Raw genomic sequence first — 16,543 nt, 5'->3', positions numbered from 1 at the left:
AATGAGATCAAATTATATATCCCGTAAATCAGTAATTATCTTTCTCAACTTAGTAGTATTCACATTTGTTACCTTAGTTTTATTTTCCTCTACTTCTAGTCTGTATTTTAAACAAAATATATTTGCTTATTATTTTCGTTGCTATATTTTTATTGAATTGATTTACAACACTCGGTTTGAAAATAAAGATGATGATTATGAAAAAGGAGATGAAGATTGGAGTAGACAAAGAAGAAGAAGAAGATAATTCGAATAAGAATAAGAAGAAATAAAACAGGAATAATAATGATAATGATACTACAAATGCTAATAATGATAATAATAAAAATAATAATAATAGTAATAATAATAATAATGATAATAATAATAATATTCAGAGTGGCATTACATTAAATAAGAAAAGCTTATACAAAATACATCGCATCTTTTAGCTTTGCTTATTTATGCAGTGCGTCTTGAGAGTTGAAGAAGGAAGAGCTTTATCTCTCATTGGGTGGAGGGGGGGGGGGCGATTATCTAAAAATCCTGGCCAAACATTTTTATCCTTTATCTGAGCAGCCGGTACAAAACATATTTTATTTTATTTTGGAGGATAACAATTCTTGGTACATTACTGTATAAAGCTGCAAACAAGGAAAATCACAGAGTTGCAAATTTGCAACTTTAAACGAAACGAAACACTGACTCATGATTTTCTCATCCTCTATCAAATATTTTCAAATTCAAGTATCATTCATCATTGTTTTTTTGCTTCTTTGTTAACTAAACAATTTGATGCTAGATCCTTGGTATTGATGGAACTAAACTTGACAAGAGAATGTAAAACAGTATACTTACACGCCTTAAAGTGTTGTAGGAGCATTGGAATAACGGGCGGGTGTAGCTTTTTGCTAAGGGAGGGGTGGGGGGTGACCCAATGACGATGCAGAGCGATTTTGGTGGGTGCTATTTTGAACCACCGTAAGTGATGTTTTCCTGGCATCTACTGACACAATTGAGACCATAAAAAGTAGTGCATGATAACGTCTTTTTTTAGATCAAGTAACAGTTTAATACATAGTTATATCCAGAATCACTAAAAAGGCCGGGCTATTTTAGGTCTTCATAAGGCTGGGGGGGGGGGGGGGGGGGGGGGGGGGGGGGGGGGGGGCAAGATCTCGGCCGTAAAACGGCTGATCGCCGCGAAAATTTGCACGCGTGTCAAGTGAAGTGTAAAGAATACTATTGTAAATTTAATGTTTTGAAAAATTCACTCGTTTGTATATTTATGGTGATTTATGCAAATAAGGTCATAAAATTCACCTTTTTACCCATAAATAATATATTCTGTATATATAAGCATTCTTTTTCACTACATGTATTCGTTAGACCATTTGAAATAATAATACGACAAAAAATTTGGAAGAGCTAGGCATAATGGCCCCCGGCCTTATTAGGGTTAAGTTACCAGATGAGTTGAATATCTTCTCACAATATTTGCACTTCATGCAGGGGGGGGGGGGGATCTAGTTTTTTTTGCTAGGGGGGGGGGGGGGGGGGGGGGGGGGGGGGTTTGACCCAATGACGATGCGGATACTGTGTGGGTCTGGACACATGATGGCGTTTTTTCTATGGACATCACGTTTTCATTTGGCAGCCCGAGGGCGGGGGGGGGGGGGGGATAAACACCCTATTCATTCCCCCCCCCCCTGGTCTTAGGCAAACAGTTTCCAATGCCCAACATGTCCATGTGCTCAGTGTGCTCAAAAGTCATCGAAGAAACACGTGTGATATTTATTTACCTTTACTATGAACTATACAGCAATATTGCTCCAAGTAAACTTAAAAACCCTTGTTCATAAAACACAAAGGACTGAAAGTTAATTCGGTCCAGTGGCGGATCCAGGGGGGGGGGGGACCCAGGGGGCCCGGGTCTCCCCTTGAGAAAAAAATCATGTAAAATCACGTGATTTTTACCTTTTTTTTGGGGGGGGGGGGTGCAAATTGAAATTTTTTTGAGGATCAAAAAAAAAAAAAAAAAATGTGCTCACTACCCCCCCCCCCCCACTGAGCGAATTTTTTTAGGCCGGCGCGTTCTTCAAATTTTCGGGAGAAAAAAAAAAAAAAAAAAAAAAAAAATTGTGTTCTGTATCCCCCCCCCCCCCCCCCCCCCCCCCCCCCCCCCCCTGAGCGACTTTTCGGCCGGCGCGATCTTCAAATTTTCGGGAGCAAAAAAATAAAAAGTTGGGCCCCCTCCCCTAAGAAATCCTGGATCCGCGCCTGATTCGGTCTGATATCTTAAACGCACATCCGGAAGCCACCGTGTATATATCGATTATAAATTTCCGTTTCAGTATAAAGGAAGTGACGCATTTATCATACTTCCCATATGGCCAGGGGTGGGAAAGTTCATGAACGCGCTGAAAAACAATACCAAATGTTCAGAATATATGCCGACATGATCCACGATCGAGAGACGTCATATATGCTTTAAACTGAACTCTCCAAGCAAAGTGCTACAAGGTAAGTCACATCAGTTCTTTTTTTAAAACATTTGTATTATCCGCTTCTACGCAGAGTCTTTCGAAAACACAAATCTTAGGCAATTTTAATATGCTTGTACGTTACATTTTAAAGTTTGTGAACACGACGGTCAGTTTTCTTAGTATTATGAGCTATTCTGATATGGATCTACCTTATGTAAATCTGACACAATTTCAATCAAAATTTGAATCTTAGTTCTCTGGTTATGCGATGCTTTTAGTCGAGGACACAAACTTTTTTACATTTGAATCTACCTGTTGTAAATCTGTCAGTTTCAAATCAAAATTGATTCATAGTTCTTTGGTTGATGCGGTATTTTCATTCGAGGATACAAACGTTTCACATTTGGATCTATACCTGTTGTAAATCTGTCAGTTCAAAATTGGTTCATAGTTATCTGGTTGATGCGATGCTTTTAGCCGAGGACACAAACGTTTTACATTTGAATCTACCTGTTGTAAATCTGTCAGTTTCAAATCAAAATTGATTCATAGTTCTCTGGTTAATGCAATGCTTTAGTCGAGGACACCAACGTTTTACATTTGAATCTACCTGTTGTAAATCTGTCAGTTTCAAATCAAAATTGATTCATAGGTCTCTGGATGATGCGATGCTTTTAGCCGAGGACACAAACGTTTTACATTTGAATCTACCTGTTGTAAATCTGTCAGTTTCAAATCAAAATTGATTCATAGTTCTCTGGTTGATGTGATGCTTTTAGCCGAGAACACGTTTACATTTTCAGGATAACGATGAAATTATCAAACACTCTTTGGATGTGTTCTACAACAAATAATCAACCTGACGCTGCGGCTAATGCTCGGTTTATGTCGATTTAAGAGCATGGACAATGTCAAGTGGTTGATGCCTGTGTTAGGCTTGAACTTAGTCTTAGCGTCGGGCTCAACTAGAAATGACATGTTCGATGATTTGTTCATGATCATGGGCGTCAACCCCCCCCCCAAAAAAAAAAAAAAAAATAAAAAAAAAAAAAAAAAAATAAAAAAAAATAAAAAAAATAAATAAATAAAAAATAAAAAAATAAAAAAATAAATAAATAAAATCAAGGCGGGGGCCGGGGGACACAATATCAAATGTTTCCGTTCACCCCCCATGTGTGTTTTTACACCAATCCTTTCTCAGGTAGAAGTTCATATTACGAATACATTTATACAAATATACTAGGTAAATATGATTGATTTTCAGTAAAATGAGAACAAAAAAATAAATGAACCAAATTTGTAAGCCAAAGTAGTACTTTCTTAGAAGTGAATATGCTTCTGGATTAGTAAATGCTTGAATGTTTATTAACTAAAATGATGTTTCAGCAGTATCTAGTGTGTTTACAAGCAGATCTTTATATTTATAATTCATGTAATTGATTTTCAACGTTAAATTCAAACTTTTTTTCATTGATGAAAATATGTTACTTTTATGAAGCAAGTAGTAGTCTTCACCCCCTTTCACCCCTTACCTTTATTTGTCTGGTGAAACGCAATACCTTTTCTACTTAATTTTTGGCATTTCCATTTTAGTTTGCATCAGTTTAGAACAACAACCACCATATTTATATCCAACATTTTGTTAATTCACTAATGGGGTTGATGAGGTTGTTTCAACATTATGTTAATAAATCTTTGAAGTCGATATTTCTAAATCTTACATTCACATTTAGTCTACAATATTTATATGAGTAACAATAGTAACTAAATGTGACATTTATGAATATTTATGAAATATATTTTTTGTTGCTGAGTTTTTCATTCCCCCAAAACACTATTTTTGGAGCTGCTGCTGTAAGTAAGTACTTGAGAACTTGCTAGCCGCGGCAAGTGACATGTGTTATCATATTTAAAGTGAAAGTTTATGAATGCGGTATTGAGTAATTTAATACTTAAGCTATACATTTTACTTATCTAGCTTATGCTTTCACTTAAAAGTTGTTATAGTTGATAATTATTTATATTTTTGAATACGGCGTATTGTTTGTGCGTTCATTTTTTCATGAACCTATTTTTACCCTGGGCTGTCAACAATACAGTAACGCACTGACATTTTAAGCGTATATTTTAATTGATTGATTGACTTATTTATTCGTCCACAATGTGGAAATATGCTTCCCAACGGCATTACAATAATACAAGAAACAGAGTACAATAATATGAAACATGCAAAACAATGAAGCAAACAATTTCAGAACAGAGAAGATCTCGTCATTTCACATAAATAACAGTAATGAACAGTTTATGAATTAGAATAAGTATGATCGTTATTGCTATTGTTATTAGTAATATTATTATTATTATAATTAGTATTATTATTATTATCTCTTAAAGGCCCACTGCACTACTTGTAGCTACTTGCACCCTCTATATAACAACCAAAGCCTAATCGGTGACCACTGGTCCCCCATGAACCTCTTTTCTTATGTTAACTGAGAGCTGAGTTGATGAGATAACCACCTGTCCAGTGACCTTGCAGAGCGCTCTAATCCCTCCTGTAAACTATGGCAGATAAGCTTTAACGAATTGGTTGAACACAGGCGCGTACACAGGGGGAGGGGGGGGGGTTGGGGGGGGGGGTTAACCTCCCCCCTTAGGTATTTTTATGTGTGTAACCCCCCCCCCCCACCACCCTAACCCCCTCCCCCTTTGGATTTTTTTTTTTTGTCTAAAAAGGTGACCTTACTCCCCCCCCCCCAACAGAGCCAAATGTCAAATCTTCAAATTTCGAGACCAAAAAAAAAAAAAGTGTCCTCTTACCCCCCCCCCCCCCGCGCTTGTTCAGCGGCTGGATGAGTCGTTGCGATTTTTTTGGGACCAAAAAAAAAAAAAGTGTCCTCTTACCCCCCCCCCCCCCCCCCCCCCCCCCCCCCGCTTATTCAGCGGCTGGCTGAGTCATTGCGAAATTTTCGGCCCGATTTATTAATGTGAAAGTACGCGCCTGGTTGAACATGTGGATAGAATTTGGTACGAATGATTGGCGGAAGCGTGCTCGGTTTGTGCGTGGGACGTTTAGTCGAATTCCAGAACGGTTGAAAGAATACTGGGTGTTTATAAGAGGGTGACTTTGATCTTTCATGATTTTGTTTTTTGTTTTGGACATGACTCTCTGTTCGAACAAACAATTTATATTAGTCAAATCATGCCCTATCACTCTCTGTGCCGCTCGTCACACCCGGTCTAAGCGAGTCCGGTTTTTCTGGGTCCCATTTCCGTAAAAACAAATCACGTTGTATGTTAGAATGCTTTGTATTAATGACTGATAAAACAAAATCAGAATTGTTCTGTCAACATGAATAGTTTTCATCATTCTCAGAAAGAAGAGTCTTTGGTTTCCCTTGTTACACAGTGTTTGTGTGTTTTTAGTCCAGTCTGAAAAATTAGAACGATAACACAGAAAACATTTTGAAATGCATAATCAGTATTCGGAATTGTATTTCATTTTGTAGATTAGACTACACATGATATGAATTACAATTCAGCATTATTATTTCGAATTGTCACTGCCATGGGTCAAAGCCGTTGCACTTTAAAAGAAGCCTTGAGTTATTTGATGTATTACATGTACGTGTCTTCTTTTTAAACAAACATGTTCGGTAAAATACTGATTAGAAGAAATCTCAAATGTTATGAATAAATCAATTATTACTAGTATTACATGATGATCAGTATCTATAGTTAATTATGTATTAAGTAAAGGGGTTATATTTAAATATACTTTCAGTTTGAATTCAGTTTGTTCAAAACATAATTTAATCAGGTGTTATTGTAAGGATTGCTAACAAACATGACAAACTATATTCTTGAACTCGAATCGTATATAGCCCGCAACTTTCGTGTTATTATGCCTACACACAGAGACAAATAGGTGTAAATTCACTCCCTATAGGGAGTAAGTGCTTGTCGCATAAGCGACACCCCTCAGGGAGTAATTTGTTTTATTTTTATAAGAAGGTGTAAATTTGCACCCCAAGGTTATGATTTTACTCCCTTTAAGGAGTGAAATTTGCACCCAATGGTGCTTAATTATCACCTTTTGGTTCCATTTTCATGAAAAATTGGGTTCAAATTTACACCCGTAGGGTTGAATTTTATACCCTTTATGATCGATTCGACACCCTGTGGGGAGTAGATCTACACCCTTCTTATGCACAGCATCAACCAATTATTGATCATCCCTCGAGCAATCAATCATCCATGCTTCGTAATCACCTAACAGTCACTGATTCTCGCCCTTTTGTCTACGTTTCACTGCTCTAAAGAAATCAGACCAGAATGTCGAGTTATATGTCGAAAGGCTTTAATGCTTACCTAAACAACAGTTAGATTGAACTCAACACAAGTGCAGACTGTAAGAACCAACACGTATAAGAAGACAATTATGTACTAGTTAGTAAAACAACACTTCTGCTAATTTAATTAAATCATCAAATATAACCTTCGGTACAACCCTTATTCTTGATTGGATAACTTTCACACAAATTATGCCCAAATGAAACATGATAATTCCCTAACATGACTAAAATATGTAAATTATGCTAATTTTCCTTCATTTGTCAGTACCTATATCGACACGATGCGCCATTGCTGTAGCTCATGCGCATATGCACTGACCAATCAGAGCTCGTCTGACTAAAATAGGGGATTATAAATAGTAGGATTATAACGCGGAGTTATAACCCTATTAATTTCTAGGTTTGCCGTAGCGATTATACACGCCGTAGCCATGCCGTAGAGCGGTTCCACGGCGATCGTACGTCAGGCGTACGGTGGCCTTGCGTTTTATATAGTCCAGGGTTGAAGCGGTAGCATCAGTCTGGCCGCATGGTCGCCGTATGGTTTACCCTTCGGCCGCCTTACGGGCACCTTGCGGTTACCGGGTGTCTGCCTTATTTTGTCAAAAACCTACGGCGGCCGCAGATTTTCTGTCTCCAAAAGTTCAAATACGCCGTGCGGCTACAATAACAAAATTATGTGACCGCTACCGTATGGTGCTCACCAGCTTTTAAACCGTAGTATTCTAGCCTGTTTGAGCTCTCCGTGTTTTAATGTCCATCCCATAGTCTACATGTAAATGACTTTATATTATTTCCTGTGACTTCCTGACTTCCTGTATGATATGCATTTTTTTTAATGGTACCTCTTTGGTAACTGTACAGTGTGTCCCAGAAAAAACGAAACCGAGAAGTATCGAAGTTTTATCATAACTTAATCACAATTATAAATAATAAATGACACATATTTGGAAAGCTTAGATCCTCCTCTTTCATTTGATGTAACTCGTATGATTCATATTTATATGAGTGATTAAAAGCAATTTGAAGAGAGGAAACTAAAAAGTCATTTGGCGGGCGGTATCTGAATTTCAAGGAGAAAATCACGTTTCTAGAAAGTTCAATTTCTGCTCTTTTATATGACACCTCAATCAGGAAAAGTGAGCCAGTAATAACAAAGTTCTGTTTGTTTAAAGTAAGGCTTGCATTTCCATAATTTGATCAAACGAGTTCGTTTTTACTGGCTGCCTGCCGTTGCAACGAACAGAGTTGACAAAAGACTTAACTCCGTTTCGTTGATGATCAGCCATGCACAAAGAAGACGAAAGACCTGATGCATGGCTGATCTTCAACGAAACGGAGTTTTCTTAATACTAGATTCCTTTCTCAACTGACAGGCAAGGAGATTTCACGACATACAGTATGCTCATGTTTATAAAAAAGAAATATTTTTTTCTTGAAATCCAGTGATATCCGAGAACTGAAATTATAGTGTTGTCGTATTAAATTTTATCGTTTATTAGGTGCGATGTCTCCCAAAAAAATGTTCCTGCTGATCAATCTTTTCATCGTTTGTTTAATCGGATTGTGGCTTGATTGTGGACTGGGATCTTGTAATTCCGTGCACTCTTTCATACAGGCAAGTTCATTCTTTTCAGTTCATATTTCTAATTCTTGTTTCAGAAGAAACGTCATTTCGATTGCGTTTATTACCAAACAAATTGGCAACATTAATTGCGACGTATCTTGCGAGCTTCTTTCCAATTTGTTCTGTACAGAAAATTTCATGAACTTGCATTTTCTTCGTTATTGATGACGGTATATATTTTTGTCCATATAGGGGTTGAATAGAAAGATATTTGCAATAATTTCATTTGAGGTGCATGTATGATTGCATATTTTCTAGAATGAAAATTAAACAATTCTGTTTTTTTTTCTTTTTCTTCAAAACCTCAAATTTGACAATTATTATTCATTAACAAACTAAATGCGGTTGTTTTTGTTTTTTGCGCTAGTTAATCTTGGATGATTTCATAGGAATTGAAGAACCAACATATTTAATTGAAACAGTTTTGTAGTTGTTAACAATAAGGCCCGTCATTTTCTTTAATGAATAGAGGCCAATATGAGTGTTCATGTACAGATTCATAATGATTGAACTTTTAATATTAATTTGTTTCAGGCTACTGGAATCGCACACATAGATGTATTTAGACCGTGCTTACAACCAGTACTTTACGATTCATCGGTTGATGATACAGGTGTTGTCTGCCCCGTGGGGAAAGGTTCATGCCCAGTGACTCATCTCAAAGATGCGATACAACGAAGCCCGCCCTCCAACGTACGATGGACAACGGGGGAGAATCTGACAAGTGCCAAGTACAGCGACAATAAAATCAGTAATGCAAAAACGGTATACTTCCTACATGATCGGCTCGAGTTACTAATCCAGGCCCGCGATGGATGTGGACGGCTGAAACGATATGGTGGTGATTACTTCCGGGCTAAGATATTCACCAAGAATTCAACATTCTCTGCGAGTTCTGCAACGGATGGAGAAGTGATCGATCTAGGAAATGGGACTTACAGGGCTCTCTTTACTCTGAAATGGCCAGGGAAGGTCCACGTTAAGGTGACCTTGGTTCATCCCAGTGAAGCGGTCGATGTGATTCGCCGTTTCCGCGACGCAGCTCCAGCGCGGTACGTTTACCGCGGCAAGTTTGTGTCCGCAGACGGTACGCACAAAGAAGAAACTTTCTGCAACATTGTACTCTGTGGACATCCGGTAAGGGGCCTTTTATCCTTCATTATTTTTAACAACAATTATAATTGTAAATGCATTTAACAATTTGTATAATGGTACAGACTGGATTGAACCTTTGAACAAAATATGAGTGGATGCCAGGAATGTAAAGATTAAATATAGTAGGTAGTATCCTGGAACTGACGAATTTTCGTCACCATAATTACACTTCCGCCCCCTCTCTCTCTTTCTCTCTCTCTCTCTCCCCCCCCCCCCCCCCCCCGTGGTGTACAGAAAGTTTCAAGTGGTTCGGGTTCGCTAATCTCAGGCTCTGAAATTGTACTTTTAAAATAAAGCAATTTCTCACGCTTTGTATACAACGTGTAAATCGTTCAGACTCCATCATTTTAGGTGGAAGTGCCAAGTAATATCAAAGCTTATCTGCCATAGTTTACAGGAGGGATTAGATCGCCCTGCAAGGTCACTGGACAGGTGGTTATCTCATCAATTCAGCTCTCAGTTAACATAAGAAAAAGAGGATCATGGGGGACCAATGGTCACCGATTAGGCATTGTTTGTTATATAAAGGGCGCAAGTAGCTACAAGTAGTGCAGTGGGCCTTTAATGATGATGATGATGATAATAATAATAATAATAGTAGTGGGTTCTTGTATAGCGCTCATGTCCGTCATACGTGACACTCCTAATAATAAATAACAATAACATGAGATTTGTAAGTCGCCCAATCCACTTGAAATCAAATGCTCCAGGCGCATTCCTGCAATAAAGGAAAATAGAACAAACAAAATTGAAAGAGAACAATCAATTATAGTATAAACCGAATCAAACATATTACCTTGACTCATATTTTACAGCTTGACTTATGCAACTTTACCGATAAGGCTACGGGATCTCCCTGGTTTTGCTACATGCCCAAATCACCGAAACTTAAGTGCAGCGACTGGCGGGAACATCGATGTGACTCCAGCACGGCAGACTGGTATGATGCGTCGCTTTTATCATCGCATGACAAGTTAACCTTGATGTAAGTAGGCCTACAGTCAAATTCAATCTTTAAGAGTAAAAGTAGCTGATAGCAAGGATAGGAAAGGCCTAGTTGATAAATAAGCGAGCGAGTAGGTATGAAGATGTGAATATATTGAGTAGTCAGTATATACATCGGTGGATCATGGAATCTCTGGCATGGCCGGGGTGGAGGCGGGCAAAGAGGGGTCACAAGTTAAACAATTATGTGACGGGTAGAAAACAAAACAAAGGGTCATCAGTATTTTCCGGGATCCGCCACTGACATATCATAAGACATATTGAACTTACCGTGATTAATGCTACTTTTCCATAAATGTGATGATGACCAGTGGCGGCGATCCCAGGCGGGACGGGGACACGCCCCCTCAATTTGTTGAGGGGGATCATCCTCCCCCCCCCCCTCTTCCCGGGAAAATTTGAAAAAGTGCAAACAAAAAATGTATAGCAGATACTGACCAAAGACTGCATCACCATTTTAGGCTCTGGAGTGTCCAAGGGTGCAGCGTTTAGACTATATAAAAATGCAAATATCTTCTGGATCTGTCGCTACGCTCCCTCGCATAATATCCTTCAAAGTGTACGAGTAAATATTGTAGAAAATCTGTATTCCGTTGGTATTACCTGTGAGGGGGTAGTCACTTCCGTCACCTTCGCCCCTCTCGTTCACTGTGCTCCCTCGTCCCTCGCATTTCGTCCGTCCCCCCCCCCGGTCATGAAAAGAAATCGCCTCCCCTGATGATGACCAGGGGGGTGTTTCACAAAGGCTAAGATCAACTCTAAGTTAGACTTAACTATGGCAGGATGTTCATGTCACTGGTCGCTCTCACCATTGGTCTCTCAATTATTTTTTTCTTCAATAATGAACTATCAAAAAAGGTTAATTATGTAGATTTGTGACCACGATTTGTACGACCCATGAGAAACCAATGCCAGGAACGGTTAAAGGAACTAGTGGCATCAAAGGCATGTCATAGTTAAGTTCAACTTAAAGTCGATCTTAGTCTTTGTGAAACACTCCCCAGGGCTTTTCTATGTGCCGGAAGCGCATGCCCCTCCTATCAATTTGAGAAGAATGGAAGAGAGCAAAAGAGAAAGATGGAGAAATTGAATTTGGGAGGGGAAATGACGAGAAAAGAAGCTGACAGATATACGAATTACGTGACAAACTTCAATTCTACATCAGTTTAAGTTTGAGGAATGTGTTTTTTCCTTCAATCAACAGTCCAAAAAGTGATCTTCCTACGAAAATTCAGGTCGAAGTCCGAGGAACGATAAGAAGTAAGTGCAGATTTGATTTAGAATAGATACTTACTACCGTAGTCCGTATAATCCTGATATTGATTGCTATCGGTTCAGATAAAAATTGCACATCGAATCGGTTTAAAATATAAAATTTTTAGATCTGGTCCGAGCAGGCTCTGGGAGGTTCTTGCTCATCACAGCGAGTTAAGGTAAATTAACTTGCTCTGTTGCTCAGAGTGATTTGACACGGTCATTTATTAGGAGAGTTCAGCCAATCCCGCTTGAGTTGGGCACAATATGGCGAAATCTGCTTCGTTGAGCAAGCACAAACAAAAGAATCAACACCCTGATTTGACCAAGGAGTTTTAAGAGCTGGAGACCCAACTGGCAACACGACCGAGCGAGATTCTTTTTGCAATTTTATTAGTCTAAACGCTGCACTCTTGGGCCTTCCGGAGCCTAAAAATGTGTTGCGGTCATTATTCAGTATATGCTATACAATTTGTTTTGCACTTTTTCAAATTTTCCAGGGGGGGGGGGGGGGACGATGCCCCCCTACAAAAATGAGGGAGGACGTGTCCCCCCGTCCCCCTTGGATCGCCGCCCCTGTTTACAGGTGTGCTGTTATCTTTGATGTCCGAGTTTCGAAGCCGCCAATAGCCAATATCATTGGAAAGCTTGAGTAGTGATTATTGTCACAAAGAAATATCCTTAATATTTCACTTTTTATTTGAACTAACAAGGGGAAAATCTAACAGATGATAAAATATGAATACAACAGTCTTATTGTGTCAAGAAATTGTTTTACATTGTATGATGACAGCTTTAATTTGTGAAAAATAGTAAAACTTTACGGTCCTAAAACCTGCAATTTGACACTTTTCCGATTACTTGCGGCTCACGAAAATAAAAAGTGAATTTGTTCGTCCACAGTTCTTTATGATGTTATATGTCAGATTAGTGCCCACACATGCCCAGTCGAGTAATTTTGATTAATATTTCAGGAAATTTTGCTCTATTCTCTTTCACTTGCCTCCTGTAAAGGTAAGCACTGTGCACTGCTCGTATTATCAGACGAGTGGTAGCGAAAAGTAATTAACATTACGAAAGCATATTTCCCTTTGAAAGTGGCCCGATAGTTTGCAGCTAGGCAGGAATCTGTTGCCTACGTATCTGCAAGGAAGGTCCAATCAAGCACATGCCTGACATATTTTCTCCTGGCGGCATCGAAGATGGTACAAAGGGAATGAGCTAGATAGGAATCCATCTCTTAAAACTTCTTGATTTGACAAACTGAAACCAAGTTGGCCAAACGCCCTATGTATCGACATGTCTTGCAATGTACTTAGTTTGCACTTTTTTTAAAGGAAAAATCACATCCTAGAAAGTATTGAACAATCAAGATCCTGTGCCGATATAAGAACCAATCTTTTTTTTCTTTTTTTCTTTCCATGTTTATTCGCCTGTACTTGTACTTGGAACTGATGGGGGGGGGGGGGACGGACAAAATATAACCACCAGCTCCATATTGCACTCTTAAGTTGACCTCATACAATCTTATTACAATGTAGGCAATTTTTATTAAACATTACCAAACAAAAACAAAAATAGACAAGACAAAATACGTACAATTTACATCGAAAGTGAACAAATACAGACAGAAAAGAGTTCAGCATGTACCCAACTGGTCATATTACATGTATGTAGAAACACCCTATATAAAATATACAAATGAAAAGAGCGTTTACCCAGAATATAAAGCATACACAAAAATTAGAACCAATCTTGGTCTACTTGTTGAAATCTAAATATTAACAAAAGTTTCTTTCTATAAATTTGTTCACATATCCAGATTCATCTGAACCAAAATCGGCATCAGAGAATGCGACCGAAAAAGTTATAAATCTTCCCATCTGTACAAATGAGTGCAATATTGGAAACCTCCTCACCTCTGGCTACTATTTCAACGACATTTGGTACAATCCATCCTGCAGAATTCTCAATTTCCCGCTCGACGAAATGCGAAATTGTGTCTCGGGGAAGAAGCTGTATTTCTTGGGAGATTCGACGATCCGCCAGCTCTTCGAGTTCTACGTGGAGCGACTTGGACCAGGATTAAAGAAGACGCCACCTGGTCCAGAACCACAATGGCACGTCGGTCCAACGCGGGTGTTAGACCAGGTCTTCAACATCAGTATGATGTTTCGTTTCCATGCGTACCCGATAGGGAGGAACGAATGGGCCACAGTGAAGGACATCCATTACATAGCGAACGAAGTTGACAACATTGCTGGTGATGAAAATTCGGTGGTTGTAATCTCACTTTGGTCCCATTTCACCCACCAACCGGAGTGGTTTTTCGCGCAACGAATGCGAACAATCATGGCGGCCGTTGCGCGTCTGCGGGAGCGCAGCCCGTCCACGCTCGTGGTCTTCAAGGGTGCGAACACGCGCGAACATATTAGCGAAAAGCAACGTCTGTATCACTCTGATTGGCTGGCCAGACGTATGGAATACATTATACGACGAGATATTGCCGAAAGCATAGCTTTCATGGACTCTTGGAGCATGTCAAGTGCGCAATTAATCGCGGACGATGTACATCCAGGAGGTTCACATGTTAAAAGCCTAAGTAATCAGTTATTAACGTTCATGTGTGGTACATAGGAATTCATATTAAACTCACTATGCAAGTGTTATCTCGTAATTTTCATAATTTATTCTCAGTAGAGACGGGTAGCCCGATGGTCTCAGCCAATACTTTAAGCATGCGTGGCCAAGAAAACGCGTATAAAGAAGGTGTTTTTTATTTTATAGATTGGACGCGGTCCGCGTGGTGCCGCATTAAGGGGTTAAAAAACGTAAATTTGGGGTCATTTTAAAGAAAACGGGTACTTTTTCAAAATGGTCTAAAATCCTGCTGTACGCGTCGGTATACACATTTACGGTTATATTTCTAGCCCTTAGGGCCGGACTGGGGAAGAAGAAGTAGGCCTAATAACTGCCCGTTGGCCTACAGCTGGTCCCTTATATTTTGTTTTACATATTAGAATATTTAAAAAACTGTTCATTGTAAATTGTGTACTGTTTATATTCACTATAGTAATAGTAGGCTACTTCATATAAAATAGATCAAATTTGTAATGAAATTCTTTTTTTTTCAAAGAAAGGACTTATGATGGCTATGCAATAAACTCATTTGGAAGTGTACAGGTTGATGTTATTGCTTCTATGTTGAACAAAACCTGTTACATTGTGAATTTATGTAGGTATGCAGATGATACCACTTTAACTGTAAGTGGAAGTAGCGTAGCTGAGGTTGAACAAAAGCTTTATTTCGCATTACAAGAATTAATGGTATGGATTAATAATAAATAATAATAATTAACCGTTCTTGTATAGCGCATTACACATAATAATACAACATGTCCCTAAGCGCTCTAGAGAAAAACACAACAGAATACAAAGACAAGATGTACTGGGTAACATACAAAAACCGCCTTGTAATAAACACAGAAAAAAACTTGCGTCATGGTCATAGCTTCGCGTGCAAATTTGAATAAAATAACAACCTTCAACGTTTCTATAAATGGGAAGGCATTGAAAAGAATTAACGTCGTCAAATGTCTTGGTACATAAATTGAATTGAATTGAAATGGTCCAAGCACGTTGACAAAGTAACAAAAGTAACGCAAAGAAATATCAGTGTAATAAAACGAGCTAAGGACTATTTACCAATAACATCTTTGAAGTTGCTGTATAATGCACTGGTATTGCCTCACTTTGATAATTGTTCCTCTGTGTGGTCAAATCGGTATCAGGAACAAACAGATAAACTCAAGAATTTTCAAAAACTTTGCTAGAATAATTTCAAACAACAGTTACGAGACCCCATCCAGTGAATTGATTAGCAAGCTGAAATGGATGCCAATTGAGAAACGTTTTGAATTTCAGCGTGTTAGTATGATGTACAAATGCAGACATCATTTGGCGCCATCCTATTTACAAGAAAGTTCAATTAAAGTAAGTGACATTCATCAGCATAATACGAGGCAGGTAGTATAAAACAGAATACTTTAAACATAGCCCCCTTGTTTCTTCAATTATAGCATGGAATCAGTTTGACAGATCATTGAAAATGGCAAGCTCTGTGAACACCTTTAAATACATGTTCAAACAATCTTGCATTATCGATTCCCAAAAAGATAAAATGACAAGAGGAGGTTTGTTTAGTGTATGTTTTTGTTAGCACTGAATGTAGGACGATATAATGCTTTCAAATTTACAGAATGTTTTCATATAATTTATTATCAGTTATAAATGCATTTGTATTTTCAATGTTAGTTAAGAGTGTACATTAAATTACTAAACTAGATTTCATGCATTAATTGTTCATACACTGTTGGTCATAAAGGTGGTATAATCATTTTTATCCCAATTTATTGAATGATTTTGACAATGATTTATTCCTAATAGATCTAAATATAATCATGCTTGACAATCTAGTTAAGCTCAAATATAACTTTATTACTTGATACATACTTATCAGTACGTGACACTCGCACGGTATAGCCATGGACCTACTTGTAGTCGGTCCATTGTATAGCATCCATCGTTGTACTCGTGTTGTTGTCTATGTGACATATCACCCCAAGGTGGCGCTGTTTGCTTAGGACTAATGAGATATGCATATCACTACATCCCCCTTTTCA

The 16,543-nt window shown here is 38.4% G+C and overlaps 1 protein-coding gene across 1 annotated transcript; it reads left to right on the top strand.

The window, feature by feature from the left end:
• Positions 1-8,321: 8,321 nt before the first annotated feature.
• On the top strand, positions 8,322-15,727 carry LOC115928513 (NXPE family member 3-like). The gene is made up of 5 exons (XM_030995790.1): positions 8,322-8,438; positions 8,982-9,584; positions 10,418-10,587; positions 11,812-11,867; positions 13,684-15,727. Exons 1-5 carry the CDS (start codon positions 8,328-8,330, stop codon positions 14,496-14,498), a joined length of 1,755 nt encoding a protein of 584 aa, XP_030851650.1. The 5' UTR covers positions 8,322-8,327; the 3' UTR covers positions 14,499-15,727.
• Positions 15,728-16,543: the final 816 nt, after the last annotated feature.

This window comes from Strongylocentrotus purpuratus, unplaced genomic scaffold (assembly GCF_000002235.5).
Source record: "Strongylocentrotus purpuratus isolate Spur 01 unplaced genomic scaffold, Spur_5.0 spur5_scaffold_3, whole genome shotgun sequence".
Classification (NCBI taxonomy): domain Eukaryota; kingdom Metazoa; phylum Echinodermata; class Echinoidea; order Camarodonta; family Strongylocentrotidae; genus Strongylocentrotus; species Strongylocentrotus purpuratus.
This window is presented reverse-complemented; position numbering and strand designations above follow the sequence as displayed.

What these genes read in the sequence shown, in the direction of transcription:
- LOC115928513 (XM_030995790.1), top strand. Translation starts at nt 8,328, where the DNA reads ATGTCTCCCAAAAAAATGTTCCTGCTGATCAATCTTTTCATCGTTTGT. An exon ending in TTGTACTCTGTGGACATCCG is followed by an intron (nt 9,585 to 10,417) that starts GTAAGGGGCCTT and finishes CATATTTTACAG; the next exon opens with CTTGACTTATGCAACTTTAC. An exon ending in CATGACAAGTTAACCTTGAT is followed by an intron (nt 10,588 to 11,811) that starts GTAAGTAGGCCT and finishes TTCAATCAACAG; the next exon opens with TCCAAAAAGTGATCTTCCTA.